The sequence below is a fragment of the Pollicipes pollicipes genome, unplaced genomic scaffold, assembly GCF_011947565.3.
Source record: "Pollicipes pollicipes isolate AB1234 unplaced genomic scaffold, Ppol_2.1 Scaffold_3087;HRSCAF=3621_pilon_pilon_pilon, whole genome shotgun sequence".
NCBI classification, from domain to species: domain Eukaryota; kingdom Metazoa; phylum Arthropoda; class Thecostraca; order Pollicipedomorpha; family Pollicipedidae; genus Pollicipes; species Pollicipes pollicipes.
Genome location: NW_023596225.1, coordinates 22,359,805 through 22,387,436, shown reverse-complemented (window position 1 = coordinate 22,387,436; position 27,632 = coordinate 22,359,805). Strand labels below are relative to the sequence as shown.

The 27,632-nt window shown below is 55.1% G+C and overlaps 2 protein-coding genes across 2 annotated transcripts; one reads left to right on the top strand and one right to left on the bottom strand.

The window, feature by feature from the left end:
• Positions 1-3,918: 3,918 nt before the first annotated feature.
• LOC119089891 (zinc finger protein 425) lies at positions 3,919-15,739 on the top strand. Its single transcript, XM_037212697.1, has 5 exons — positions 3,919-3,988; positions 4,454-5,305; positions 5,402-5,742; positions 6,227-6,433; positions 15,658-15,739. The coding sequence occupies exons 2-5, from the start codon at positions 4,460-4,462 to the stop codon at positions 15,737-15,739; spliced, it is 1,476 nt and encodes a 491-aa protein (XP_037068592.1). The 5' UTR covers positions 3,919-3,988; positions 4,454-4,459.
• Positions 15,736-23,803, bottom strand: LOC119089890 (rab3 GTPase-activating protein catalytic subunit). Its single transcript, XM_037212696.1, has 8 exons — positions 23,764-23,803; positions 23,148-23,320; positions 22,772-22,909; positions 21,893-21,986; positions 19,708-19,877; positions 19,002-19,151; positions 18,120-18,311; positions 15,736-15,903 (listed from the first exon to the last, which is right to left on the bottom strand). Exons 1-8 carry the CDS (start codon positions 23,801-23,803, stop codon positions 15,736-15,738), a joined length of 1,125 nt encoding a protein of 374 aa, XP_037068591.1.
• Positions 23,804-27,632: the final 3,829 nt, after the last annotated feature.

The following is a 27,632-nucleotide window of genomic DNA, read 5'->3' as shown; positions in this document are numbered from 1 at the left end:
TCATTTTGGCTTTCATTCCTCCCAAAAACGTTATATTTCCCCACCATGTTGACCAACCTACAGCAATACGGAAGACTGCTGGGATACACAACAAACACATTTTATTGGATTCTTGTTACCTTGGCCTCGTTCATTTTTATGATTCTTGATGCGCAGTAATGTTGTGATCACGCAGTAATGTGATTACGCGTAGAAATGGCGCCGGGGTCGTGGTTGCTGCGTGTTTTGCGCTCGGATGTTTCGCTATCGTAGTCTATTTAAGTTCCAAGGTATGAGTTTAGATGACCTGTTTTACAATTAATTACGATATGTTCTGCCTTAGAAACGACGATTGATGTGCAATGCTCCTTTCTCAACATGAGGTAGCAATGTATACCCTGACCTTGGGCATAGTTGGCTCTCGGGAGGAGACGGCAGGCCAAACAGCTCTCGGGTGGGCAGTGTTCGGGGTGCTCCCTGTGCCCCGCCTCAGGAACACGCCGGACTGGCACGTTGTGTTGGCTGTGCTCCGGTCAAATGTCCGTAGCGGAAGCATTTATATATATATATATATATATATATATATATATATCTAATATATATATATATATATATATATATATATTCCGATGGGGACGTAGTAGTGACAACAAAATCTCTGCGGGGGCGGTGCAAAAATGATTTTTACCCTCGTGTCCTTTTACTCGCCTCCAATAGGATCAATGTAAAATGTTGCTCGGTGCTGGGAGTAGCTCCCCTACCCTCCGCCTCTTATCAGCCGGCGCTGGTACACAGTCCGGCTTGAGCCACGGCTGACGGGGAAGGAGCGGAAGCTCGCGCTATGAGCGCTCCGCTGCAGTAGGCCGCCGCCGTTCACGCCAGAGCGTGAGGCGGGCCGCAGCCCGGCGCGGCGGCGGAGACTGCTGAGGCGGGCGCGAGCGTCGGCCGAGGCTGCCGTCAGACCAGCGCGTGTCGACGGGGCAGGTGGGGTGGCGGGGTCGCGAGTTCCGGGTCGATCACTGACGGCGCACGCCCACCCACAGCTCCCGTTACCAGGCTGGTTTGCCGCTGACGGGAACGCAACGCCCACTGCGGTCTGCACAGTCCCAGCTCAGGCGGGGACCTTCAGTGTGCGGAGGCGTGTAGGACAGGGTCATCGGCACTATTTTTAGCGGCCCGACGACGCGTTGAACTTCGGAATGTGGGGAGCGTGACAGCACTACACATGTGGAATAAGCGCCGCCACTGAATGGACGCCAGGAGCACCTAATGGGCGCATCGGACGTCAAGGGCAAATCGTGCAGACCTGGAAGTGTGCATGAATTACGTCACGTGGACTGTTCGCGCCTTAAAATCGTGAGAGAGGAAAATGACCGGTCATATACAGGAAATGGGCGAACCATGTTAGCAAGCCCCCGAGGAGCTGTACAGTCCCTTCGGGCCAACAGTCGTGAAGCGGCAATCGGTCGCCTGTATATCGTCAGTGTGCCGTGGGCGTGTTGATAGTGAGAGCTTGTTACTGCCTGTCGGCTTATTGGGTCGCACTCCGCTGGTTCGTGGCCAGTCTGAGGGTGGTGGGATGTCTGGTGTCAGTCTGAAGGCAGTCTCTATGGTCTGCTATCGATGTAACCCGATACGGTCGCACCGCTGGTTCGTGACCGGTCTGAGGGTGGTGGGATGCCTGGTGTCAGTCTGAAGGCAGTCTCTTTAGTCTGTTGTCGATGTAGCCCGGTGCAGTCGCACCGCTGGTTCGTGGCCAGTCTGGGGGTGGTGGGATGTCTGGTGTCAGTCTGAAGGCAGTCTCTATGGTCTGCTGTCGATGTGGCCCGGTGCAGGGCCGACCGGCTGGCGGTGGGCCGGACAGCCCCGCGCCGACTGCGCAGCAGGTTCGGAGCTCCGCCCGGTGACCAGTCCGCCCCCGCGCCGCGTCCCGCCCGTGGGTGGTGAGCCCGGGCTGGGCGTCGGCCGCCGGAGCCTCTCCCGCCCCCGCACTAGGCGGGTCAGCTGTACCTGTCCCTCCACCCCAGCACCACACGGGTCAGCTGTGCCTGTCCCCTCCACCCCAGTACCACACGGGTCAGCTGTGCTTGCCCCTCCACCCCTGCACCACACGGGTCAGCTGTGCCTATCCCCTCCATCCCAGCACCACACGTGTCAGCTGGACCTGTCCCCTCCACCCCTGCACCATACAGGGTCAGCTGTGCCTATCCCCTCCACCCCAGCACCACACGGGTCAGCTGGACCTGTCCCCTCCACCCCTGCACCATACGGGTCACCTGTACCTGCCCCTCCAACCCAGTACCACACGGGTCACGTGTACCTGTCCCTCCATCTGTTTGGATAGTGGGCATTAAGGGGCGATGAGTTCGGATAGTGGAATTAACGAGGAAACTGTTGAAAATATCATTAAGAAAACGATGAGGCACTGGTGTTTATCACTTACGATTATTTTCGTTTCCTTTTTCTTTATGATTTGGTGCGGCTTCCTTGCAGGAGATTCAGCCTTTCTGTTTTAAGGGATGGAAAAGAATAAGCTGACTCCTAGGCATTGATACCATAGCAACGGAAAACAAGCATGTGCAATGCGATAGAAGTGCAGTTTGGCCGAAAACTGCAACAACAGTCAAATGACGTGGGAATAGGTCACTTAAAGCTGCAGTTAGTAGATCTAAGCTAATGATTCTAAACAGCAGTTTCTTCTTTGTACACCATCCAACGACCTGTGAGCACCATTAATGGCTAAAACGCCACGCACGTATTTTGGAGGAAATGAATATGATAATTAACGTAAAATTTTGGGAACGTAATTTTCACACACTTTTTCTTAGCGAAATCCTTAATCGCTTTAAATCCGACCCCTTAATCCAGCTGTCGCCTTGAACATAAGTGCAGGAACGTCCCAGAGATTAGATCGGCCAACCAATTTTGAAGTAGATTCTTTCGATTCGTCGCCGCACGGCTAATGTACGGTACTCGTGAAAATGCGTGGCCATAACACCCATGAATCTCACTGGTCCGATGCCAGTGTTCTTGAATATCTTAAAATTGATGTGGACTCTAAACGTCTGTGCTGGGGATGGGGATTGATATTGCACCAGCGTGATTCGGGCATCGTCGATATCTTCGATATGCGCGCCCGACAACCGTGTCACACAGCGAGTTCGCGGGGCATCCCTGTGTCTCCGCTTGAGGGCCTATCGTTCGCTACAATGCCACCGTATACGGGACTTTCGAAAGATCATTTGGGGGCAAACTCGTACCTCGGGCAAACTCGTCTGTGCCCGTACCTGAAACATTGGCGAAAGTGTAGCCCGTGTATTGGGGAGGGGGAGAGGAGGGGGGACGGTGGGGGGGGGGGGGGGGGGTATGACGGTGGTGTGATTTCTCATCGCTGTTGTGTTAAGGATGTGTCACTACTTCTCAATCGCATTGCTTCTGAGCTGATCATGTTTCAGTGCGTGATGTGGCATCTGTTAATGAAGAATTTTGATGCGATGCATGCACTAGATGTGTCTGTTCCAGTATTTTTCGACCGCAGTGTTTCCTTGCAAATGCCCTTGCAGTGCCCGATGCGCACTGTATCAAATAATAGTGGACCACAAACATTTTGCGACTTTGCAGTGCTTAGACTATGTGAGCATTCACGGACTAATTTACATGTGTCGACCGTCCTTTGAAAATATTATTTCAACATTCACCCCTCGAGTGTTCCGTCGGAAATTCACCCGCCATTTCTTTTTTATCTCAGACTTTCACGCTAGGTATCCCTTCACTAAATGGCACGTGCGTTTTCTAGTTGAATTGTATCCTTAACGTTGAATGCATTCTTGTAGACATGTGCACTTCAAAGTGGTAAATATAACTGAAACATTATTTAAAGTTCAAGCAAGGCCTTACCACTGCATAGCTTCCCAAGGATTCTGTTCAGCTCGATTGCTCGCTTGAATACGTTTTCGCGATCGTGAAAAACTCCGAAGTCTGTGCATACCAGCGAACAAGACATACTCTGGTTCGTTTTTGCCTGTGTGGCTGCGTTCGCTTGCTCTCTTCGCACTCTCGCTGCATCTGAATGCTGTGCCATTTTAAACATATGCCCGTCTTTGTCTTTCCCCTTCGTTTCAGATGTGCCAGATATGTCCACTTGGGCCGTACTGTCTGCTCCCCCCCCCCCCCCTTTCATATGCGCAAGATGGATTCACCTGGGCTTTACTCACCACGATTGATAATGCCATCTCGATTTTAGAATTAAAAGCATTCATATTCTCTTTAACCTTCATTGCACGTGGTGTGTGTGAACGAACAGTCGAGGCGCCCTGATGCTTCGTATTGTACATGGTGGCCGAGCGATTCGAGCATACTCAGTCCTCGTTAGCCGACAGAGCCAGGGAAGCCTGAAAGCCTCGCTCCCCACTCACATCCCGCCTCGACACTGGTTCCACCACTGACTTGGCCCTGGTCGTTTCGTGTGCGGCAGGTCGCGATGGCGGCGATGAATGGCGCAGCCGGCCTCATGGAGGCGATCTCGGCGCGCCTACGCCGCGGTGACGTCACGCTGGAGCGGGCCGACAGCAGCGGCGACCTGTCGGCCGGGCCGGCAGAGCTGCGCTGGCACGACGCGCCCATCGCCACGTACAGCGGCGAGCAGCGCCTCTTCCGCTGCGGTCAATGTCCGGTCACGGCCTTCGTGGCCCGCCCCATGGCAGAACACTGGCTGGGCACGCACGCCGACTTCAAGGCGTTCCAGTGCCCGCACTGTCCGTACATGAGCTCGTGGCAGCGCTGCGTGCGCATGCACCTGGTGCGCCACCACGGCGACCGCGTCTCGGAGGTGTCCGAGTTCAACAACAGCAACGTCATGACTGAGATCCTGGACCGGCTGGCGGTGCTGAAGCGGCAGGGCGAGCAGCAGGCGCCGACCTCGCCTTCCGAGGAGGAGGCGGCCGACGGCGCCGAGGAGGCGTCCGGCAAGCGGCACCACTGTCCCTACTGTCCGTACTCGACACACCGGCGCGACCTCTACAACCGACACGAAAACATTCACAAGTCGGACAAGCCGTTCCAGTGCTACATCTGTCAGCGCATGTTCAACCGTGCGGACCACGTGAAGAAACACTTTCTGCGCATCCACCGCGACGACCCGTACGACGTGACTCGCATTCGGCGCATCCCGCCCAAGACGCTGACGGCGCAGGTGTACTACACTCGCGCGCCGGCCATCGCCGCCGAGCGGCACATCAAGCCACGCGCCAAGGCGACGCCGCCGCCGCCCTCACCGCCGCTGGCCCGCGAGGAGACCAAGCCGCTCGTGCTCAGCCCGAACGCGAGGGTGGTGTCGCGGCGCGGCAGCGGCGGCGGTGGGGGCGGCGGCGGCCGGAAAGGGGCGCCGCAGGCAGCCGCCTCGCCGACCGGCACCGCCGACCAGAAGGAGAACCGCCAGCAGCCGCTGGGCGGCTCGGTGCCGGTGTCGGACGCGGCAGACGATGGGGCCGGCGGTGACGCGGCCGAGCCTGCCGAGCGGGCCGGCCGCCAGGGCTCTTTCGCCTGCGCCGAGTGTCCCTGGCGCGGCTTCGACTCGTGGTGCCTGAAGCGGCACATGAACACGCACACAAAGCCCTACACGTGCCCGCTGTGTCCGTACAAGGCGGCGCGCTCGGAGCGACTCACCTGGCACGCCTCCAAGGTACACGCCAAGAAGATCTGCATCAAGTGTTTCTTCGTCTGCGACGACCCGGTGGCGCTCAGCATGCACCAGCTCAACACCCAGTGAGTGATGCCACGTGCTGACCGGCCCGCCGTCGGTGGGATGAATGTGGCCGGGAGACTATGAGAAATACCAGAAGTTTTAGTCGATAACCGATGTGATAAACGACACGATGATTTCCCGTCTAGCGTGCATCACAGAGAGTCCGCGCCAGAACGTTCATTCGCGCATTCGGACCAACGCTGCGGCTTCTGCAATAGTGTCGGGCTGTGTTTATTTGCTACCACTGCCTCTAATGATCTGCGCTTCCGAAGGTAAACAACTTGCATCTTGCATCACTGGTGGCAAACTGGCATCGCGGTAATGACCATAAATTTCACGCAGATGTTTGGCATTGTAGGAAAGAAGACTGTCAATGATGATATTTTCTACGATAACCCCGATATGGGACCGACGAATGATTGGACGGATGAACTGGCGATACCGGCAGATGATGGGAACACTGTCCGCTGTCATCTGACCGGCGTGCCGTGTCTGCTGTTCCAGTCAGAACGGTCAGAGTCGGCAGGGCTTCACGTGCGTCATGTGCGCCAGCAGCTTCCAGCTGCACGCCGAGCTGGAGGCGCACATGGTGACCGACCATGGCCGTCAGATGCTCGACTGCGCCGTCTGCCTGTTCCGCACCACGGACCCGGCCGTGCTGACCGACCACGTCCGGTACAGCCACCAGCGCGGCAGGGGCAGCCCGCCGCCGCCGGCACCGGCGCCGGCCGCGCCCGTCATCCTCAACGTGCCGTCCGTGCGCAGCGAGCCGACGCCGTCGCCGCCGCCGGCCGAGCCGGAGCCGCCGACGCCGGCGCCGGCGCCGATGCCGGCGCTGCCGCTGCCGCTGCCGCCGGGGCCGGCGCCGGAATGCGAGCTGTGCCGGCTGGTGCGGCCGCCGCTGGTCTGCGTGCACGGCGGCCGCCGGCTGCGCTGCCAGGCGGCGCGCTGCCGGTTCGAGACGGTCGGCGACGGCCCGCTGGAGGCGCACGTGGCCGAGCGGCACGCGGACGGCGCGCTGCGCTGCCCGCACTGCGCGGCGCCGCTCGGCTCGGTGCTGGAGTTCTGCCTGCACTGGCCGCTGCACCACGTGTCGCTGTGCTGGAGCTGCGCCGAGCTGACCGAGCAGCACTTCGGCGTGCTACCGCCGCCGCCGCCGCCGCCGCCGCCGAGCCACCGGCCGCCATCGACTGCGCCTCCTTCCTCCGCCTGGAGATGACCGAGCAGGAGGAGGACGATGACGAGGAGGCACTCTTCACAGGTGAGGAGGACGAGGAACCGGCCGCCAAGAGGAGCCGCAAGCAGCCGCGGCCGCAGCGCCGGGCGGCCTCGCCGTGCGGCGCCGCCTCCGAGGCCGGCGCCAGGCAGCGCCGGCCCTGACCAAGTCCGGCGGCACGGTGGCGGCACCGGCACGCCCCAGCGCTAGCCGAGGCACACGGAGGATAGAGAAGGCAGGTCTGCAAATATCTCTGGGGTGGGTGAGATGAACACCCGGAACGGTCCGAGGGAGAAGAGCGAGTCGGAGAGCGAGGACAATGGTCACAAATAACATGATGGACGCTGATGCCCGTCGTGTTGGGCTTACGTATTGCTCAAAATGGTGTGGTTGAATTCATGGTGTATATGGAAAGGTGGAATCTCTCGTGGCCAATCACTTCCGTATGAGCCGTGTTCTTCAGGGAAAATAACTTGCTATAGTGCGATGCATTGCCTCTAGTCATGTGTGTCATGTACAACGTAGAGTCCAAGAGTGTGCAGTAGCGGTAGGTAGTTAGGTAGGTTAATGTTTCGTTTCCATCCTTCAATGAGTGTGAAAATATCAATGCTACTTTCTGTTGTATTCAATTGAGAAAGCGTGATGGATGTACGTATCGTGTGAGCAAGACGTTTTTCTCAACGAAGGAGGCCTAACAGCATGCATGAGGTTATTTTCATACTTCATTACATCGAGCCATATCTAAATGAAACGAGCACTTTCCTCAATCCATGTGCCTAATATTGATCTTCAGAAAAGCATATATACCCGATGGAGAGACAAATATTTTTGTACTTCTAAAGCATAAGAAACAGCCTATCCATGAGGAGGAGGCAAAATAAATGAAGCAGTTTCTGAAGCTGATCACGAATGAAAACATGCATTCTGGGAACATTAGACAACGGGTGCCCGGTGGATTGTGGTTCCGATGTGCCATAAGCGCCCGGTCTGTGCAGTTTCAATGGAAACTGCACCGCTGGGAACAACGAGTGAGGAGGTTAGAGTGTGGACGCATTGCATGTGCTCACCCTTTTGACATCTGGAGCGTCATGCGCATGGCTGACACATCTTTGCACATTCTGTCACACTTCAGTATGTGCATGGATCAGGCATTTCCAGCAGGAGTGGACTTCAGCATGGAATCAAAATGTACAAATGTAGTTGCACCAATGCAAACGACTGAATGTTTTGTGTGACTTTTTGTATTGGAGGCGTTTGTTAAATAAATGAAACAGCTGACAGTGCTTGTGCTGTGTGGGTGCAACGTGACATCCGCAGTAAACGCGCACTAAAGCCCTAATTAACAACAAAAAAAGCGAGCAACTACGTCTTCAGGGCACCGGGTGACTACGGCAAAACAGGATCGAGTAAAAACAGGTCGGAGTAACCCCCCCCCCCCCCCCCTTCACTCTGTTATTCAGTGTCGCGTCGATAGCTTGGTCAGCGTCACACAACGGGCTTTGATGCGTCCACTGTTCCAGGAAAGGGGCAGGGGGCCAGGGGAACCAGATGGGAAAGGAGGGAGGGGGGGGGGGGGTATGGCGGCGTCCACCGGCTTCCGTCAGGGCTGGTGTCCCAATCCGGGATGAAATGCTTTGGAACCCCGTAACGGTGGTACCGCGGAGCTGTACTTCGACTTGCAATGCCTGACTGTTGCTGGTACCCGACATACCGTCCTACACTGAAAACGCCAACAGCTGATACTTCGGCACCGGGACCAGCTGAGCATAGCCGGCGCTAGCTGGACACCCCTGCGTCTGCGGCCCGGGCCAGTGGCGGTACCGGGATTCGTAGGACTCGGGATCAGCGGGCCTTGCCCGGCGGAGAGCGGTCGGGCCTGAGGTGCCGCAATCCGCTGTCCTCGAGCAGACCAGCCTCGTTGGGCTCAGGACGACTCAGAGCAGGGCTGATGTCAAGCTCAGGACGGCTCAGAGTAGACCAGCCTCGTTGAGCTCAGGACGGCGCAGAGCAGGGCTGCTCTTCTATCTCCCCGTCGTTTACCTCTAACCTTCACTTAGCGTGGTGCGTTCCCATACTGCAGGTACGAAATGCTCAAGGTATAAAATGGGCGTCTTAACACACGGCCCAGGGGTGCTATATTGCTCAGTTTTAGCCTCAATCGATGGTGCGAGGATGCAGACACGGCTCTTACTTCTGTGAAAACGCCCTGGCCGCCTATCGATCTGGTTTGCTTTGCGTAAGTTGCTAAGTGCGTGTCAATGTTCAAGCCACACGCAGCGGTAGGTGGATACAGAGAAACGTCCGCTTCCGGTCGTGTTGGTAAAGCCCCACTCGAGTAGGTGTTACTATCCTAATCGTTAAATCTGAAGGGGGCCGTTGAATGACAGCATGCAGGTAATGAACCGAGCAATTGACCTTGTACGTGTTGGGGTTAACGACTCGGAAGTCCTCCACCGAGGACATTCACGACATTTTAGAACAGTTTAAGGGCCCGATGCAACGCTCAGGGGTCCCGTGCGGCGGTCTGGTGCTGCCAATGAGGTCATGGATCGACTCCCAAAAGTGACCTGAAGGCGCTAGGCCGCCAGCAGGCTCCGGGACGATCCCAGAGGCTCGCCACATTTCCGGCGGGAACTTGAAACGTGCCATGCTGCTGGACAGTCTGTCGTGTTGGCGATGTTAGAAGAGCTTGTAAAAATCATTGTGCATCAGACACAGTTGCAAACTCCCAGCAGGGCACTCAATGGGCATGTTGGCACCGGGGCACATACTCCCGTATAATTTTTTTACATAAGTTAATGCGACTAAACGTCGAATAAACGTCGAAGGTCGTCGGATTTGGTCTATAGAAAGTAGTAGAAATGATCAGTGCCCTGTGGTCAGATGGCTCCAATGAAGCCAAACCACTGATGTTTAGTTACAGTTCTACACATGATTTTAGAAATATTGCCCTCGTTTGTCGTATCATGTTATGTTTCGGCTCGTTCGTTCTGAAGTTAGTTTAGCATTTCAATTGTAATCAACGTCTATCCCTTGACCCGCATTGCATATTAAAATATACGTCTATGATCGTCACGAATTTGGATTTCGGGAACTCGTCACGGAACTCGTTCGTGCTCATGCTGTGCAACAGATAGCAGCAGTTCAACAACAGAGAGCAACAGAGAACACAGCAGTTCACCGTCGGAGTCCGCGAGACGGCGCGGGAACCGTTCCGGGCCGGAGCTGGGGAGGGAGAGGGGGAGGGGAGGGGCGGTCCAGCCCTGACTCAGCTCAGAGGCGGGCCGTTGCAGATGTGGTCCTCTGGAGACAGAGGGGTGCACCCCAGCCTCCGGCTAGACCGGGGGAGGGGGGCCGCCGTCCCCCTTGGCGAGCCGCCGAATCAATACCAGACGGCGGCAGGGGGAGGCAGGCGAGGGGAGGGGAGGGGACACGTCACCCCCGCGCTCCAGACCCCGACCGAAACGCGATCAATACCGGCGGCGGGAGGTGGGGTGGCGGGAGGAGCGACCACAGCTGAGGCTGGGGCCGGGCCGGCCGCCGCCACCGCACCCGGCCAAGGTCCGCCGCTGCTGGGCTGGGGTTGAAGGCATGGCGCCTGTCGAGGGCAGCCCAGCCCGACCAGCCGACGTCCCCCTGTGCATGGTGGTTGGTTGGCCACGAGACCGCAATGGTCCGTGATGGGACGTGTAAGATGCAAGACGTAGGGAGTAACTCCGGAGTGGCGTGAGAGTAGGTGTATGGCGGAACTCCGGAGTGGCGTGAGAGTGGATGTATGGGATAACTCCGGAGTGGTGTGAAAGTGGATGTATGGGCGAACTCCGGACTGGCGTGAGAGTGGATACACGGGGGAACTCCGAAGAGCCGTGGGGGTGGATACATGGCGTGCATCGTCATTTCGCCTTTGTCGTGTCGTCCTGGTGAGGGTATACGGTGCCTGAGAGCTGCTCAATAACCATTGGTTGTGCCGATTAATCGACAGTACACCATCACATGCTGCCTATTATTACGAACATCTGCTCCGTCTGGTATGCGACTAGCCTTACCTGACGGCCAATCTAGTACGGCTCTCTGCAGCCGTAGTAGTTTAGCTGGCTCGACTCGTCGCTCGGGTGGCATCACTTGCTTCACTTGGTGATGCAGGTGCATATCACCACAGTCAATCAGGAGATGTGATACCGCCGTAGTCTCAGGCTCGCCGGAACCTCATTTGACGGACAGATCGCTCGTGAGCATCGCAGTAGTAGTCAACTGTTTGATTGCGGTTCGAACGGCCGCAGTCGACGACGAGAACCAGGGTAGTTCAAGAGCCGGAAACAAGCTGGCCGAGCCACCACGGTCCCGTTTCCAACAGCAACTGCGTGCTGTGTAACCTTTATCCATGATACGTGATCAAAGCATACCCTTGACATGCAGTCCTTGACTCGACAACCGGCGCACAAATGTGCTACAAAAGGGCTGCGATCCCCATAGTTGCTGGCGCCTCGCCCCTCTCCCAAAACGCCAGTTTCTCCCAGAGCGCCAGTTTGGACCTCTGATCATCAACAAAGCCTCTAATCCCAACGACGCCCCTGTTTGGGCACGCCATCCTCAAGCATGCCCTGCTGTCCTACCGTGACCCGCGTCACAGCCCGATACATGCTGCAAAGCGGCAGACCATGCTCGCAGCTGGCCTCGGATTTGGCAGCGCCACACGCCACCACCGCTCAGGCCCGCAACGGCGGGCCACTACAAGCTCTTGATCCGCTAAACGATAGCTCACGGCGTCGTGGTACTGGTGTGCTCTGGGTCGCCACGGTGACGGTACAATCAATCTCGGGCGGCCGGGCTCTGAGGATTCTGAGGAGCCGGTCACGTGTTCTGCTCAACAGGGCTGGTCCGGCGGGGAGGCACTGGCTGCCGGCTTCGGACTCGGGTCACGGGCGGGTCACGGCATACGCCGTCAGCCAGAGCCTCCGTCACTGCATTACCGACCGCGGGCGACAAACGTGACGGCGCAGGACACTGCGCGCGGTAACTTTGACTTCTATCCCAAACTCAGAGCCCGAGGCTCAGAGAGCTGTGCTCAGAGCCTGCTGTGCTCTTGCCGTGCTCCTCCAGGTCGATCTTGTTCGACCGGGCTAGGTCTGGTCAGAGTGGCGACGGCTACACCTTTTAGGCGAGCGCTGACGGCCAAGACCACCCGCCAGGGGGGGGGGGGGGGGCGGGTGCGTGACACGTGATATACTTCGGCGAAAGTTCCTGGTGAACTGGCACTGCTGTGCTGAAGAGTTCATGGTCTTCGTCACGAGCTGCGTTCAAAAAAGTTCTGATTGTAATTTTCTCGAAGACGTCAGGAAAATTAAGCAAAGGAGGTCCTCAACCCGGCTCATTTTCATGCTTGTGTCAACAGATCGACACGCATGCAAGACGGAATAGTGGCTTGATGGTCCCATTCCCTAAAACGTGTTCGGGCTGGAGGTCAATTAAGCCCCCGAAGGTCTTTCCGAAATGGCTTCCAAATGGTTTCCAAACGATTTCCAAACGATCTCCAAACGATTCCCAAACGATTTCTAAAATTTTGCCGAGCTGTAGAGAATTGAATAACCGATCGTTAAGTATACAAATATATGTAACTTGCAAGGTTACACCTTACAAGTGTAACCTTGCAAGGTCAAGCCTACAGCAGGTCAAAGTCAGGCCATGTATCCAGGGAATCATTCAATCTGATGCAGCAATGAACGGTTAGACGAAGCCATGCATTTCTGTGATAGCCTCCTAAGTAACGCAGCGATTGAATTAACAAATTCCATTGACCTAAGGTCAGGTATGAAGGCCAGACCAAGGTCAAATCCAACAGTTTTCTTACTCTAGGGCGCGCTTTTTCGGGGTAGTTTCTGGTGCTCATTTTGAATTTATTAAGAGCAGGAACCACATTACATATCCTCCATTGATTTTTAAAGCTTAGAATAGGTCGTTGACCTATTATGACCCCCGGTTATCATTTTGTCTTTAGGAACATATTGGCTGGCGTAATCCTTGACGCTCATTTAAGTGCAAAAATCAAAATACTGGCATTGTTTTGTTCATCATTGCCTTCGAACGATCCCACGATGTCACTGACTTGGAGTGAACACAAGTCACTTTCTGCATAGAACAGGTATCTAGGTATCAGGAACAGGTATCTGCAGCGGTTGCATGACAAGGTATGGGAACACTTTGGACACCAATGTGGAGTTTGACACTGTTTTATCTTAATTGCCTCGAAGATCATAGCCTAGCAAGTACAATGCTGACACAAATGAGTTCACGCACACGTCAACACACCCTGTAAATTCGATGTTTCTAGCTTCCTTACTTTCTGAGATCTCAGCGGGGGATCAAATTAAGCCCCTACTCGAGCGAAGGGTGTACAACCGGCCACCCGGGTGCGCGTTAATTAGCCTTGCTGTGCGGTGTGACAAAGCCATGTCCGGGCAGATACGCAGGGACAAAGTAACATTGGCCACTTCACCAGTCTAATGGCCGAAGACTTTATCTGTTATGGCACGTTGTGGAGGGGAGCATCTCCCTTCCCACTCAACGATATGAAGCTATATCCCAGACGACGAAGGGCGACCCTAGCCCGTGTCACGTGACCAACCACCGCCCGAGGCCGCCCAGGATGAGACCAAACCGCTCTCATATATATGTCGATAGTTTTAGAAAGTGAAACGTGGACGTGATCGAACTTAGTTTGTCTGTCACGTGATCAATGTCACACATCTTAGGGACAGAAAGGAACATGGTTGGCCGGGTGACGAGGTACGATTGCCCGCCAGGTCAAAAAGTCTGCACGATTGCCTGCATGCTTCTAACCACAGCCAAAGCCTCATTCCGCTGTTGTGAACATGAACAGCACCCATTCGGACTCCATTTCCCGTATAATGAACCAACTGAACCAGCGCGGTGAACAGGCTGTCAGCCAAGTCGTAGGAACAGGTCAAATCATGCCCCGCTTTAGACGATGCTGCATGTGTTGGTACGTTGCTGTCGGTTGTTAGCACATCAGGCAACACAATTCGGCAACAAGTTCACCGTAACAGGTATCCTAGAATTTTATCATCATGCTCATAATTTGACACGATCTCGCCTGACTTATTCTTAATGAGCTTTCAAAGGGCAGGGAGAGGAGGAATTACCGAAGGCATAGGCCTTGCAAATCGAATTTCGGCATGCATTGACATGCATGTGAATAAATGTTGACTGAGAAAATAGAGTTAAGCTCGCACAAATAAGTAAACTGAAAAAATGCGATGTTCATATATGCCACTCAAGAACTTTTGTACGCCGGCGGCACGCTATAGTAGGGTTTTCACTGATAAACTTCTGGATACATCCTTTTTTCTGCGAAATCCCATACAAACCCCGGTAATCTAACGCAACTTCAATTCAACAGCACCCAATAGCGACTTGTGACCATCTTTCTGATTCGGCGACAGGAGCCGCCGCCTTTGGTTGTTGGTACAAGCATGAAAGATGGAAGTCTATCCTACAGGATGCACCCACACCCGCTGACGCACACCCCTTTTACGGTGTCTCACCCATAGAAGTCATAGGTCACACATACGGGACAAGCGGGCCCGTCTCTGAAAGAAAAACATAAGCCCCAGTCGATTGAAGCCGTATTCACATTTTGACGACTTTTGACCTACATACGATGGTGGGGCGGAATGTCCCCAGTTTAAGCGATCGCGTGTGAAGTACCCTACACACAGTCTGTTCTCAAATGCGGCACACCGCAAAATGTCAAAGTTTCCAGCAGAAATGCCGCGCCTCTTAACATTTTTTAAGGATTACAATCCACTTTTACTCACAGGCGGGTCCAGTGGATAGGCCAACAGCCCCTTCCCAGAACTGATAACAGCTCAGCCTGTCCCTCTCGCTGCGCTTGTATGTCGTGTCGCGGGCGCGGGATTTAAAACCCAGCTCCTCTTCAAATGTTATGTCGGATCGGCCACTGCTTGATTGCATTCTACACAGAACGCGACAAACGTGAAAGGAAATGAGAAATACTAAAATATATTTCCAAGAAAGACCCAGTACATCTTGACACACCAAACGAAAGCCGAAAAAATCGACGAACAACATATGAACCACAGTTCAGTTATACAATTAAACACTACCCACCATTGCAGTTTTATATCTCTAACCACTCTCTGCAACTCACGAACATAAATGTAGAAGACACTTCGATACAGCACACATGTCTAGCAATGTAGCCCCACCCCTGTCGTCGCCTCACAGACGTACGCCGTTGGTTGGCCTCACCGACGCCCGCCGCCACGCTACCGGGGTCATCAGGACCCGGTCCCCGGCAGAGCACCAGCCGCCGCTCCGCAGACGGACACTCGTATGGAGTCGGGAGGCGCACCACCTCCCGGACCGAGAACTGGGCCCAGTCAGCTGTCCACACCGACCGCACTGGCCGTCCGTCTGTCGCACGGGCAGCCGAGGTGAGCCGGGGTGAGCCGGGCCGCCGACCGCTGACCGCACAGGTCAGGCGGGCCGTAACAGCAGGCTGAGACTGACAGAGCGCCGCTGCACAGCCCCAGCCACACGTCCGGTGTCGGCCACGCAGCTCCGGCCACACAGCCCGTCCGGCCCGCGGGCTCTCCCGTCGCTCGCACCGCCGGCACATCGCACAGGGCGGAGGCGCTAGCCGCCGGCGACGACGTGTGACAGCGCGGCCCGGCCCCAGCCGGTCGCGGCCCCGGCGGAGTCCCGCAGGGGACGGCGTCCTGCTGGCCGGGCCGGCCGGCTGCGGCGCCGCCTCCGGCTAGCTGAACATGGTGTCCTGGCTGAGCGAGGCCGTCACGCGGAAGAGCTGGTCGGAGATGAGGCAGCGCAGCCGCTGCGCCAGCGGCCGCGAGCCGGGCCCTGGACGGGCGCACGTCACGCGCAGGATGTACTCCTTGGTGACGGGCGGCGGCAGGCCCTGGTCCGGCTGCGGGTCAGGGGAGGCGGTCAGTGCGCGGCCTGGGGCGTCAGCAGCGCGGCGGCGGCCGTCCTAGTGTGGCCGACGCCCGCCCCGGTCGGTCGAACCGGAAGAGCCCGCTCATACACGTCACGCTCCACTGACAAAACTGTGACGGAGAGATCTGGAATGGTCAAACTCTGTGCAACGGCGACACAAACGGGGTTGTACTCTCGCAACATGAGTTGGTGGGGCTGAGCAGTAAAACATGACGAAACTGACCCCCAAAATGCGCAATGAAACGCCTTTCTCCACGGATTTGGTCCACTTTCTTCTTGAAGAAAATAATTTCACTCCTGGTCAACGCCAATAAGCCAAAAAGGTCACAATATCACATATGTACAGAAACTGAACACGAAAGGGTTCACAGCACATGAAAGCAGCTAGTTCTGCCGTGCAAAGGTAAAATCACATGTGTCGATTTTTGGCCATTTTGCGTGTTTTACATTATCTGATTCGTCTACTCACGCTGAATTCGGTTATTTAGACCGTCAGTTGAAATTTTCACAAACTTTTGGCCCTTTCTTTGAGCTAAAAGTTTCCGAAAATTTCGAATATTGGTTTAAACATTCGAATTCAGCAGGAGCAGACGAGTCAGATGACATAAAAACGCAAAATGGCCAGACATAAACATATGGGGACAGACATAAACATAAACCTTTGGCGGCAGAGTACCACAAACATATCTTTTTGGACCGCGATTTAATTTAAATACGGTGTGCACACACCATTCCAGAATTTGATTACTGGTAAGCGCGACCCAACATCATACCATGCCACTGACAATTTGGCCTGGACATATCACGTACCACATGGTCATGCACCGAGGGGGTAAAATGCTGTTTTCTTTCAACGTTATACGGTTATAACGGTTATAAGCGACGTTGCAGGCCGGGCGTGTCTTAAATGAACTATGCGAGACTATTCCACTGTGCGGCCGGGTCCGGTCCGACCATCACCTCTGGAAGCCAACAGTATTACAACCGCCGATCACAGTCTCGTGTAGCTTTTAAGCAACAAGAAAGCGATTAACCAAAGCTGTGCTGTGCAAATGCCTAGACAACGGCATGGAAGCTGTTTGTTTGGCCACGCAGGACTTCCTGCAATATTGTGATATATAAGATTTTACCTTCCCCATTCAATAAGCAGGAAAGCATGCCGTTTTCAAACAGCCAGAAGATAAAGGACGCGAGCGAAAACAGGGTGTCTGTTCTGACGAGCTGGGATTGCAACGACACGAGACTAGCATGATTATGACGGGGAGGGGGGGGGGGAATACAAATGTATGCTCAGTAGCGTGGATCAGTGTCAGAAGACGGCTCCGTGCCCTCGTGCATAAGCCCTACCGCCGCTTGCATTCAGCATGCTTTTAGAAATGGCGTCCGTTCCCACTAATCATAGCAGTTGAAGACGCAATATCGTTTGAATAGGCCAATGCACCGCTTAAAGCTCGCTAACGGATCTCAAACTGTTCGACGCCGAAGGTAGTTGCTAACGGATCTCAAACTATTCGACGCCCAAGGTTAACGCCGTAAGCCGCAACTGAGATGAGAGCGGTCAATTACTCTTCTCGAGCAGATGCTGCATCGGTGGACCTCGGCCGTGAAATCATGATGACAAAAGACGTTTCGGCGCCGCAACCAAAGCTTCTGATATCCCTCGCCGCAAGAATTGTGGCTTCATACGCTTAGTTTTGAAGCATCGTCCACACAACACCGCCTAGCAACTCTGCCGTCCGCCGTCGCCTCACACTCACACGCCACACGGGACGTCTTACTGCTAAAATATGAACCAAGAGTGATATGCTATGGGGTCATAAGGCCGCAAATCGGCAAACAGCACATTCGCATGGACAGCTGACAGGGAATGGATGCTCACTTTGTAATGCAAGCAATCTCCTGGAAACATTTGAAAGCACGGGGACAAGACAGTCACAGTATGGAAATCCGTCGAATGATCGAGCTGAAAAATGGCGTGACTGGCATGTCAAAAGCTGAACTACGTTAAGTGAGTCAAGACCAATTATATTATCTTATATTTATTTATCATAGATCTTAAATAAATATTATAAAGATTAAATCTTAAAGACTTAAAGACTATATATTAAAAAATTACGCCACGGCTTGGTTGCTCAGCTGCACGCAGGCCCTGGCTGAACGTGCACCACTCGGCACACACCGACCGACCTGTCTGGCAGTCAGCATCTTCTCGAGATGGCGGGCAGCACCTCCGTTGGCACCGCCCGGCACCGCCACCTCAGCGCCACCTATCAGCTGCTGCACAAACTTGTCCTTGTCCTGGACGCCCTCCAGCTTCAGCACCAGCGAGCGGCGCCTCAGCACGTGATGCTCACACCGGGCCAGCAGCTCACCCACCGCCTGTGAGAACCACCCACCACACGGCGCTCTCACCACGTCAAAGCGTTACCTCAAGGGAGCACAGCAGCGCCACAATCCCTCCGGATGGCGACAGCGTGCGAAACGGGCCTAATGACAACGCCGCTGGCAGGTGGTCGTTTGGGGTGCAGGCACTTCACATGCAACTCACTTCCAAGAACTACAATAAGCATTATCATAGAGCTACGAGTGTTCAATATAATACAAAGTGCAGCGAGCCTATTCTGCATTGGTTGTCTCCACTAGGATATCACGGTTCTGGCCAGATCACTCCATAACTCCCAAAAACTTGGCTCCAAATGGCCCAGTTCGTCCTCCCATCTTTCCCAACCCATCCACACTCAGTCATGGCCTTAAGAGTCATGAGACGTCAATGTCATATACCGAACGTTTAATGACGAGGGATCCTCGGCGCAACGTCTGGATGGAGTGCACATAGTGGTAAAATGAATTGGCGCCTGTAAATACAACAAAACACCCCCCCCCCAAAAAAAAAGAAGAAGAGATATAAGCAGGTTTCACCCCAGATTCTGCTCACTCTTTTCTCCGAGTAGTGGAGAGGGAAAAGTTGGAGACCACACCCCAACAGAACAATAGACCCCTGAGTTCACCCTAGCCCGCCGGGACAGGTCGGATCCCGGGCGAGCCCCAGGTGCAGTGCAGGTCACGCACGCTATAGGCGCTGGCCTCCCAGTCAGCCTTGGCGGCCGACTGCAGACGGCGGGCCGCCTCTCCCAGCTGCTGCCCCACCGCGGCAAGGTCATCAGGCTCCAATTCTTCCACCAACCTATAGATGGCAGCGTGGTAGATGACAGGCGCCAGCTGTGAAGCAGAGCATATTACCAACTACGGAGGGTCGTAAGCAGGCACACGGAGCAAGATATACCCGATCATCCAGCAAACGTCCCAGTCAATTCGAGCCCAGCATTGAGGACTGCCTACATCAGTTTCACGGAGTAAACGTTAGAACAGAACACTATAAGGGAACGCTAGAAGGAATGGCAACCTTTGCACTGGTTCGTGAAATATAAATATTTATAGCACCAAGCATCTGAATATCGTGTCGTCGTATGACTGCCTTGACACCAAGTGAAAGCAGTGGATGACCTCCAAACGGCGGGGCCAGCCCGTACACAGGTGTCCGGATGGCCCCTGCCTGGTGCGGTGACTGACGTGACTTCCACACCTTCTGCGGCGCGGCGCCGCGGACGGGGTGGAGGTCACGTGTCCCGTCTCTGTTACAGCTCCGCTCTGACCCGGCCCACGGACGTGTCACACACAGCGTCACGGCCGTCTGCCAGGCTGGGGCGCATCACAACAGCGCGTGACAGCCGCAGCAGGTTGGCCCGCGTCGGCCCCGCCGCCGGCGCCGACTGACCAGCTGCAGCAGGCGGCCGGGCGCCGGCTCCGACAGCTGGTGCAGCAGCCGCTCAGCCTCGCGCGTCTCGTCGAACAGCCGCCGCTGGCGCCGCGCCGGCACCGGCTTGCAGGTGGCCCACGCCTCCTGCCACAGGTTGTCCTTGATGCGCATGCGCGCGCTCAGCTCGCCTGGCCGCGGAGAGGGCGGGCGCTCAGCGACGGCGGCCCGGCGGACACGCACGAGGCGTGCACGCAGCCAGCACACGCAACGCCGACGGAAGGCACACTGGAGCTGACGGCCCTGCACGGACTGATACAACACAACGCGAACGGGAACCTACACCTGGGAGCATACGCCAGATGAACGTCTGGCACAGGGTGATGGGGTATATCTCCAATGGAGGCGTACATCTGGGCCCAGTTCCTTATTGACTTTCGGCCCGAGCTCCGGCCACTGAGATGGCGTCATAGATAAACGCCAATGGGGAGCACCTTAAACACGCGTCTGGGTCACCGGTTGACTACCGTTCGCTCGGGTGGGGGTCACTTTGAGCTTTCTGAGATTTTAGAAGACAACAAATCTATAGGGCGGTTGGCCTGTATGTGTGCTCACTTATGCCAAAATTTGACGTTTCTATGCCGTGACCTTCGGGTCAAATAAGGTCAAACAAGAGAAAAATCCAGATTGGTATCCAAAGTGCCTCCATACTTCCCCACGCAACCGCCTTGAGCCTGCATACCTGTTCTAAGCAAAAGACTGCTTTGATTTTGGAACTTCATGGAGCATCAAGGATTACGCTAGGCGACACGTTCTTTAAAACTACACATTGATCTGGGACATTTTGGGTCAGTGAAATTCTCTGACCTTTAAAGAGTCCATGGACGATATCAAATACAGCCCCTGTCACCAAACAACTCCAAATGAACATCAGCATCATGAGCACAACAGCACCTTTTTCTGGAGAGCCCACTAAAGCATGCTCTCCAGAAAAAGGCGGCTAATTTTGACCTCGGTTTGACCTTTACACCCGAACCCAAGATCGATAGAATTATCGTAACCATACATTAAATTGTCTGATTGCCCAAGAAGCTTTTTCAAAAGATGCATAGCCTCGTTTAACACAGTTGTCGCATCTGATTCCCTAGAAATTATCTTTGCTGACAGCTACGGCCTGAGTTAGACCTATCATAGGTTAGCGACCTTCGAAAGTATACATATATATAGTATACCATAGTATACCATAGTATACCATAGTAAAGTATACCAAAGGATCCGCTATTGAAATGGCCGCAGCTATACAACATTTAGCGCGGCTTCACCGCGCCTTTTGGAAATGATTGTAGAAAAACCACCTTTGGAGGGTCAACTTGACCGCTCACACACGAGCGCCCAGTAACTACAAATATGGGCGCAGGTAAAATCAGCTGATCCAACGTCCTGTAGACATATCGTGTGCAGGAATGACGCACTTGAGTGTTATACGACTAACATTTATTGGCAAGCAATCTGTAGCTAGGTACATCATTACCGATCACACTTTCCACACGAGATCGTAGCCTGCGTGTTGACCGGACATACAAGGCCGTCAATAGCGCACCGACCGTTGCTATGCGTTGATATCCCAGTAACGACGCCTTACTTGTAAACAAAAGCATTCACTTCGCCTCTCGGTCGAGTAGGGAATGGGCTTGGATCGTGACGTCATCTGTAAGGAGGGAGCTACTCCAAAGTAAGGAATGGGTTTCCAGTGGGTTATGAAGCACGGGGCTCTGCAGACGTCAGCTGATGGCTCGGAGATGGCTGACTGGGTACGTCACCAACGGGGACATGCACCTGGCACTTGTATAAGGTGGCCAATGCCAAATAGAAATGCCGCATTTAGGGCAAGCTGGATAATGCTGGGAAAATATATACTCCTTTACAAACATGAGTGACAGGCTGCAAAAAGTGAAAGTGGAGTCGACCCAGTGCAAAGCGCTAAGATCCAACTTGATTGCCACCCGGGTTTCAGTGGGTGATGGTGATCATGACGATCCAAGCTCTCAGAAATGTCAATCATTCGTTTTTCCAGGAATCAAGCTTGTTACGTGGGCAAGGCAAGCCACCCGTGCCAACCTTTCCATGCAAGCGATGCGAGCTACCCCACGAAAGCCGTTGTGCAGCGATCGGGGCGGTGCAGCGGTCTGAGCTGCCTGCGCCGTACCTGTCTGGCCCGACGGGTCCGTCTCATCCTGCACCCAGTCGCTGGGCGAGTACCAGCGCACGAAGTCGGCCAGCGTGCTGCCCGGGTTGGCGGCCTGCGGACGGCGGGTGGGGTCTCAGCCACCGGCGCTCACGGCGCTCAGGACCGGGCCGTCACGCGCCAGCCCACCGGCGGACGACAGACCACGGACGCGCCAGCAGCGGGAGGCAGACCCGTGGGTCGAGCCCAGCCGACGAAACGTCTCGGCACCGCACGACACCGTACATGCTCCTCAGCCTCGTCTAGCTGGCAGGCCGAGAACACTGGCCTACAGACTACTTCGCACCACCTTACCGGAGCGGCCAGCCTCCTCACGGCAGGCTACACTGACCACGGACTCTGACGACACCGCGCTCGCTGCCCACCGGACCGGAACATCACCCAGTGCGGCGGTGCTCGCCGGCCCGCTGTGATAACAGAGGTGATACGCGGCCAGGCCCGTCACTGATGGGGTGATTACCAGCACAGGCTTTCGATGGGCGCCACGATGATAACAGGCGGGGATCAGGCCATCATGTACATCGTTAGTCAGCGTACCGTCTTGAAGGCTTAACGAAGGTGTGATGTTGAGGCACTGGACGAGCCACAGAGGCGTGCAATCCTAATAGACCTTGATACACCATCACATTCGGTAGCAGGAAACGCAAACACGTAGACTATTCTGTATCCTATTTACAGCATGCTTCTAGCTGTTCGGTTGCCCGTCAAGAGAGCCGGTCCCTTACTGAACACATACTGCTGTGGAGGATGTGATGGCGTACAAGTAATGCAACACTGCCGGCAGATCTGCGAGTGCTCAGCAGTGACCCGTCGCGTCAGAGGTCGGCGCCGGCGACTCACCTTGAAAGACTCCATGTCGGAGGTGAGCGACGCGCCCATCATGCGCGCCCGCAGCTGCGCACCCTCGGCGTCGGTGCCCAGGCTGACCAGCACCTCCGACTGCTCCTGCTGCCGGTCCTCCGTCACCGGCGCCACGTCCTGCCGCGGGAGCGCACCGCACGCGTGACGTCACAGCCAGCTCGAGGGGGGGGGGGCTCTGACGTACCCATCCAACCGCGACGCGGTGGCCGGCCAACAGGTGACTGGTCGTCTTCAACAGTCCAGCCTGCTGCCGCGCTCTGCGCGCGGCCCAGCCATCGACCGGCCAGCTCCCTGGCGCCACCTACACACAGAATCTCGCACTGCAGTGTGCCGCAGGTGGCGCTATGGGGCTCACCTGCGTCACCGGGATGTACATGCGCTCGCCGGTCTCGAGCAGGCGGAGCGCGCCGCACGGTTTCAAACGGCCCTCGGGCTGGTTCCAGGGCGCCCGCCGCTGTCGACTCGAGTCCGGCTCACTGGCGCTATCCTCCGCCGCGTCGAAGAACTCCTCCTCCTCGTCGGCCTCCGCTGGCGGAGAGGCGAGGGACGGTCGGCGGACGCGGCTCGTCTGACCACAGCAGTGGCCGCTGCCGGGCTGCCGGCGGTCAGCCTGCTGGCTCGGGGTCCCAGTCCGATGACGGTCCGCTCACTAGTGCGGGCGTCAGATCAGACGGCTTGTGACTCAAGTATGTTGCTAGTGACACACCTCACAGCGACAATGGATCAGTCCTATGGCCTGGGACAAGGCAACTAGGGATCAGGCCAAGTGAATACATCAGAGCAGACGGAATTGACAATCGCTAACGAACTGAAATGGAGCACGAACTTCCCGGCCGATCGAAAGGACAGACAGAATGCGCATGGCATGGCACGGAGCGACCAGCACGCCAAATCTCAGCAAGGCGCTTCCACTGGTCCAAACCACGAGCCAGCTACGAAGGACAGCGCGTGCCGGGACTCCGCAGGCGTGCCCCGGTAAAGTACCTCTGGCGTCGCCGCTGTCCAGAGCATCTTGAGCGGTCTTCATGCCCTGCGCCCGCTTCTGAATGCAGCAGTTCAGCATCTGCGAGGGGACAGGGCCCGCATCAAGCGCCAGGCGCAGCGTGGCGTCCTGTTTCCGACGCACAGACATCGGTGCGGCACTGTAGGAATGAGCCCAGTCCACTTGGAGAAGACGGGAACGAGCCCAGTCCACGGCTCAATTAGAGCTCCGATACGAGGAGCGATCGAGCACGCGATGCCCCATTCCTACGCTAATTCGAGATTGTGAGCATCCATAACGGCCAAATAGCGGTTAGTCGACCGATCCCTTGTCGATGCGCTCATTTGGAATGTCTGGCACGCCATAACGAGCCCCGGCCGATATTTATGGGAAATGACGTCCCGGACGGCCCGGCATATGTCGACAATAGATCGCAACGGGATAGACCCGACAGCTTCTGGGGTGATGGGCGTGTTCCGACATCCAAAACACCCGCAATCAATATACACTTCACTGACACACGCACCATGAGAGCTGTTGAATTTCCCAGCATTACATGGGTCCGTGAAATTGAGATGGCTGCAATCTGAATGAATGGTTACAGACAGCATCACTTTTCTTTGCATCGCTGTTGAGTGAACGGAAGGTCACGCGGCACCCACCGCTTCAAAGGCGGCTATTCTTGCCGAAGGATGCCTTATGGAATACCTTCATGGCCCGCACGTAATCACGCGCAGGCACCCGATATAGCCCACACGAATGTTTGCACGCGACCAAGCCACGCCAGTCCCACGAATCCGGGAACAGTGAGTCACGCATCCCGTGGACGTCCACAAAGCGGCGATCCTTTAGCTTGCGCTATTGCGGCGCGGCAGGTGTCCACCGGTCGTGAATGGCGGACGCGTGTGAGTCAGCGGGGCGGGATGAGTCAGTGGCTTCCCCTGAGCGGCTCCGGAGACGGGGGCAGACAGCCAGCCGGCGCCAGAGAGACGCGGGGACGCGGCAGCGGCCTGGCGCAGGCCGGCGCCGTCTGAGGCGGCGGCGCAGGCCGGCGCCGTCTGAGAGGCGACGGCGCAGGCCGGTGCCGTCTGAGGCGGCGGCGCAGGCCGGCGCCGTCTGAGGCGACGGCGCAGGCCGGCGTCGTCTGAGGCGGCGGCGCAGGCCGGCGTCGTCTGAGGCGGCGGCGCAGGCCGGTGCCGTCTGAGGCGGCGGCGAGCACTGATACGGGACGGCTGGCCGCCAGCTACGGCCCGCTCGCTAAGACGGGACGCGAGTGTAGTAGGGACTGTTCATCGGGGTGACGAGCTGACAGACAGGAAGCGTCTGTCGTGTGCTATGTTACTGTTCCATGCCGATGCGATCGAAAATCCCAAATCAATAGATCAAAGGCAGGCAGGGTGGCTTCAGCCTTCTACCATGGGCTCCAGTCCGTTCCCATTTTGAGAAAGCAGTCGGCAAATCCGGAAAGAAACCCGTTTGCTGGCGTATCCTGTTTGTAAGCTCGTCATTATCCACCACTTACCCCCACCCCCCAACCAACTTATTTGAAAAAAACTACGCACCTGCAGGCAATCAAGAGACGGCAATCGTTACAGGGAGCAGCGCTGATCGAACACTGAGTTCACATCTGTAGAACAGGAGCGAGAATAGCACAGTGCTCTCTGAGGATAGCAATGAATTAGCCCAATCAACTATTTCCCGCAACTCTAATTTGTTGCGGGCAGCGCATAGCTTAGCAAGGTGTTCGCAGAATGTATGCCGAAAGAATGTCGACCTGGACAGAAAGAAAACACGGCAAAAAAAGCTTAAGAGATCAAGGTTGGACTCCTGGCAAACAGGAAAGAGGGATTTTGATTATACGAAGCAGAACTAAGGGACTATCTTTATTCATGCAACCAACGCCCAACCGTTTCACTGCCTCGAGCTTTCTGCCTTACTGTGTCACCAGCTTAGTCGCGCGGCTAGCCAACTTGGAAGCGTGATTTTTACTATAACACTTCGGCGTCTGGATGAAAATCTCTGCAGAAAACAGCGGTGGCTCCAGTTTCCATGAACTGACTTTCGGGTTGACTACACCAAACGTCCGCTTGAAATTACATAAATTTTAACTTACAATGGAAAATAATCCATTCAAGGAACACAAAAAGCATAGGTTTCCTTCGCTAAAGGGTGCAGGAAAGAATTCTGCCAGAACATACGAACGTGCACCGAGTTCTGCTCCAATAACCGCGCAGCTAAACGCGTTAACATTCGAAACATATGCATTAAGTGACCGGGACCTGTACTTAAAAGCCGGAACTGCTTGCAGATAACATCACCCTACCACCAGACTCACAATAAATTTCACAGCTAGCTATTGCGTGCTGGTAAGTGCAGTTTACTGGCATATTTGTTCAAGCAATACTTTATCACACGATATATTTCACCGGCATACGCGGGACACCATGCCGTACCAGTGAAGCATAACTGAAGCTGTGCCAATCTGTTAAGAGCAGACCGAGGGAGCTCCGTTTCAGCCATAATGCAATTTTCCAGTTCAGTGGCCCAGTCCAGTCTCACCGCACTGCCTCACAATGCAGACCGAGGAACATTGGGTGTTGCGGGGATGGGGGAGGGGGCAAGGCCATGTCCCACTTTCCATGAAGGTTTAGCACTAGTGATACATGAAGACAACACACGGTGATACATGAAAACAATGAACTTCAACAGTGCTTCCCTCCTATTGCCGAGGCCGACAGATTTTTCCGAAATTTCCACGCACGTACTTTACATGTTCATCCCCAAGCCCAAATATCATACATGCCTACGGGACGCGTCGCCATTGGGGCTTCGCAAACCACACAGCTGCTGAGGCTATATGGCGTCACCTGCGTCTCACCCTGCCAGGAAGGGTGGGCACCGCGGGGAATCAGGCCCCGTACTGCTTTTGCGCACTGGTTTTCTTTGGCTTTCCAAACGCGTGGCTTATCCACAACACTGCTGGTAAGCCCACGACTACAATATTTAATTCATTCTGCGGCGATGCAGCATCAAATAAAAACAACTTTTAACGAACGTTACGAAAATGCATTGAGGAAGACGCATGCAAAATAAGAAGAGACCATTCACCTAACACGTGCCCGGGTGGCCGGCTTGATACCCTTCGCTCGGGTAGGGGGTCAATTTGACCCCCTGAGATCTCGAGAACTAAGACAGCTAGAGACACCAGGTTTACAGAGTGTATTAACCTGTACGTGAACTCATTAAGGTCAAAGTTTCAGATTCCTAGATCGTGACCTTCGGATCAAACAAGGTAAAAAAGGTCGGATCAAACAAGGTAAAAAAGGTCAAGTTCCAGGTTGGTCTCCAAAATGCCCCCAGAACCTAGATAACCGCTTCTATGCAAAAGGTCGCATACTCATTTAAAGTCAGTGGCCTTGTTTGACCTTTTGAAGGCCAAGGTGACCAAAATCATACAAAATTGCTTTGAATTCTGCATCTGACTAAGCGAAAAAGATTACGCTAAGCAGTATGTTCCTAAAACAAAATGCTGACCTGGGTCATTTTAGGTCAATGATCTATTCTGACCTTTAAAACGCCCATGGAAGATGTATAATGCGCCTCCTGCTACCAATAAATTCGAAATGAGCACCAGGAAATATCCCATACAGCAGGCCCTACAGGAGCAAAACAGGTCGGTTTTGACCTTGGTGTGACCTTCATACCTGACCTCAGGTCGATTCAGTTTACTCATTCAACTGTTGCGTTGCCTAAGAAAGCATCTTAGAGATGTGTGGCTTCGTCTAACACTCCGTTGTTGGATCAGATTAAAGGATTCCCTTGAAATTGCCTTCGCTGAAACCATTTCCCGAATTTGAC

Coding starts and splice junctions, on each gene's coding strand:
- LOC119089891 (XM_037212697.1), top strand. CDS start 4,460: ATGGCGGCGATGAATGGCGCAGCCGGCCTCATGGAGGCGATCTCGGCG. Junction 5,306..5,401: donor TGCTCAGCCCGAACGCGAGG/GTGGTGTCGCGG, acceptor ACCGCCGACCAG/AAGGAGAACCGCCAGCAGCC. Junction 6,434..15,657: donor GGCAGGGGCAGCCCGCCGCC/GCCGGCACCGGC, acceptor GCCCGGCCCCAG/CCGGTCGCGGCCCCGGCGGA.
- LOC119089890 (XM_037212696.1), bottom strand. CDS start 23,803: ATGCTCTGGACAGCGGCGACGCCAGAGGTACTTTACCGGG. Junction 22,910..23,147: donor TGTACATCCCGGTGACGCAG/GTGAGCCCCATA, acceptor CTCCCGCGGCAG/GACGTGGCGCCGGTGACGGA. Junction 21,987..22,771: donor CCGACATGGAGTCTTTCAAG/GTGAGTCGCCGG, acceptor CGCCGTCCGCAG/GCCGCCAACCCGGGCAGCAC.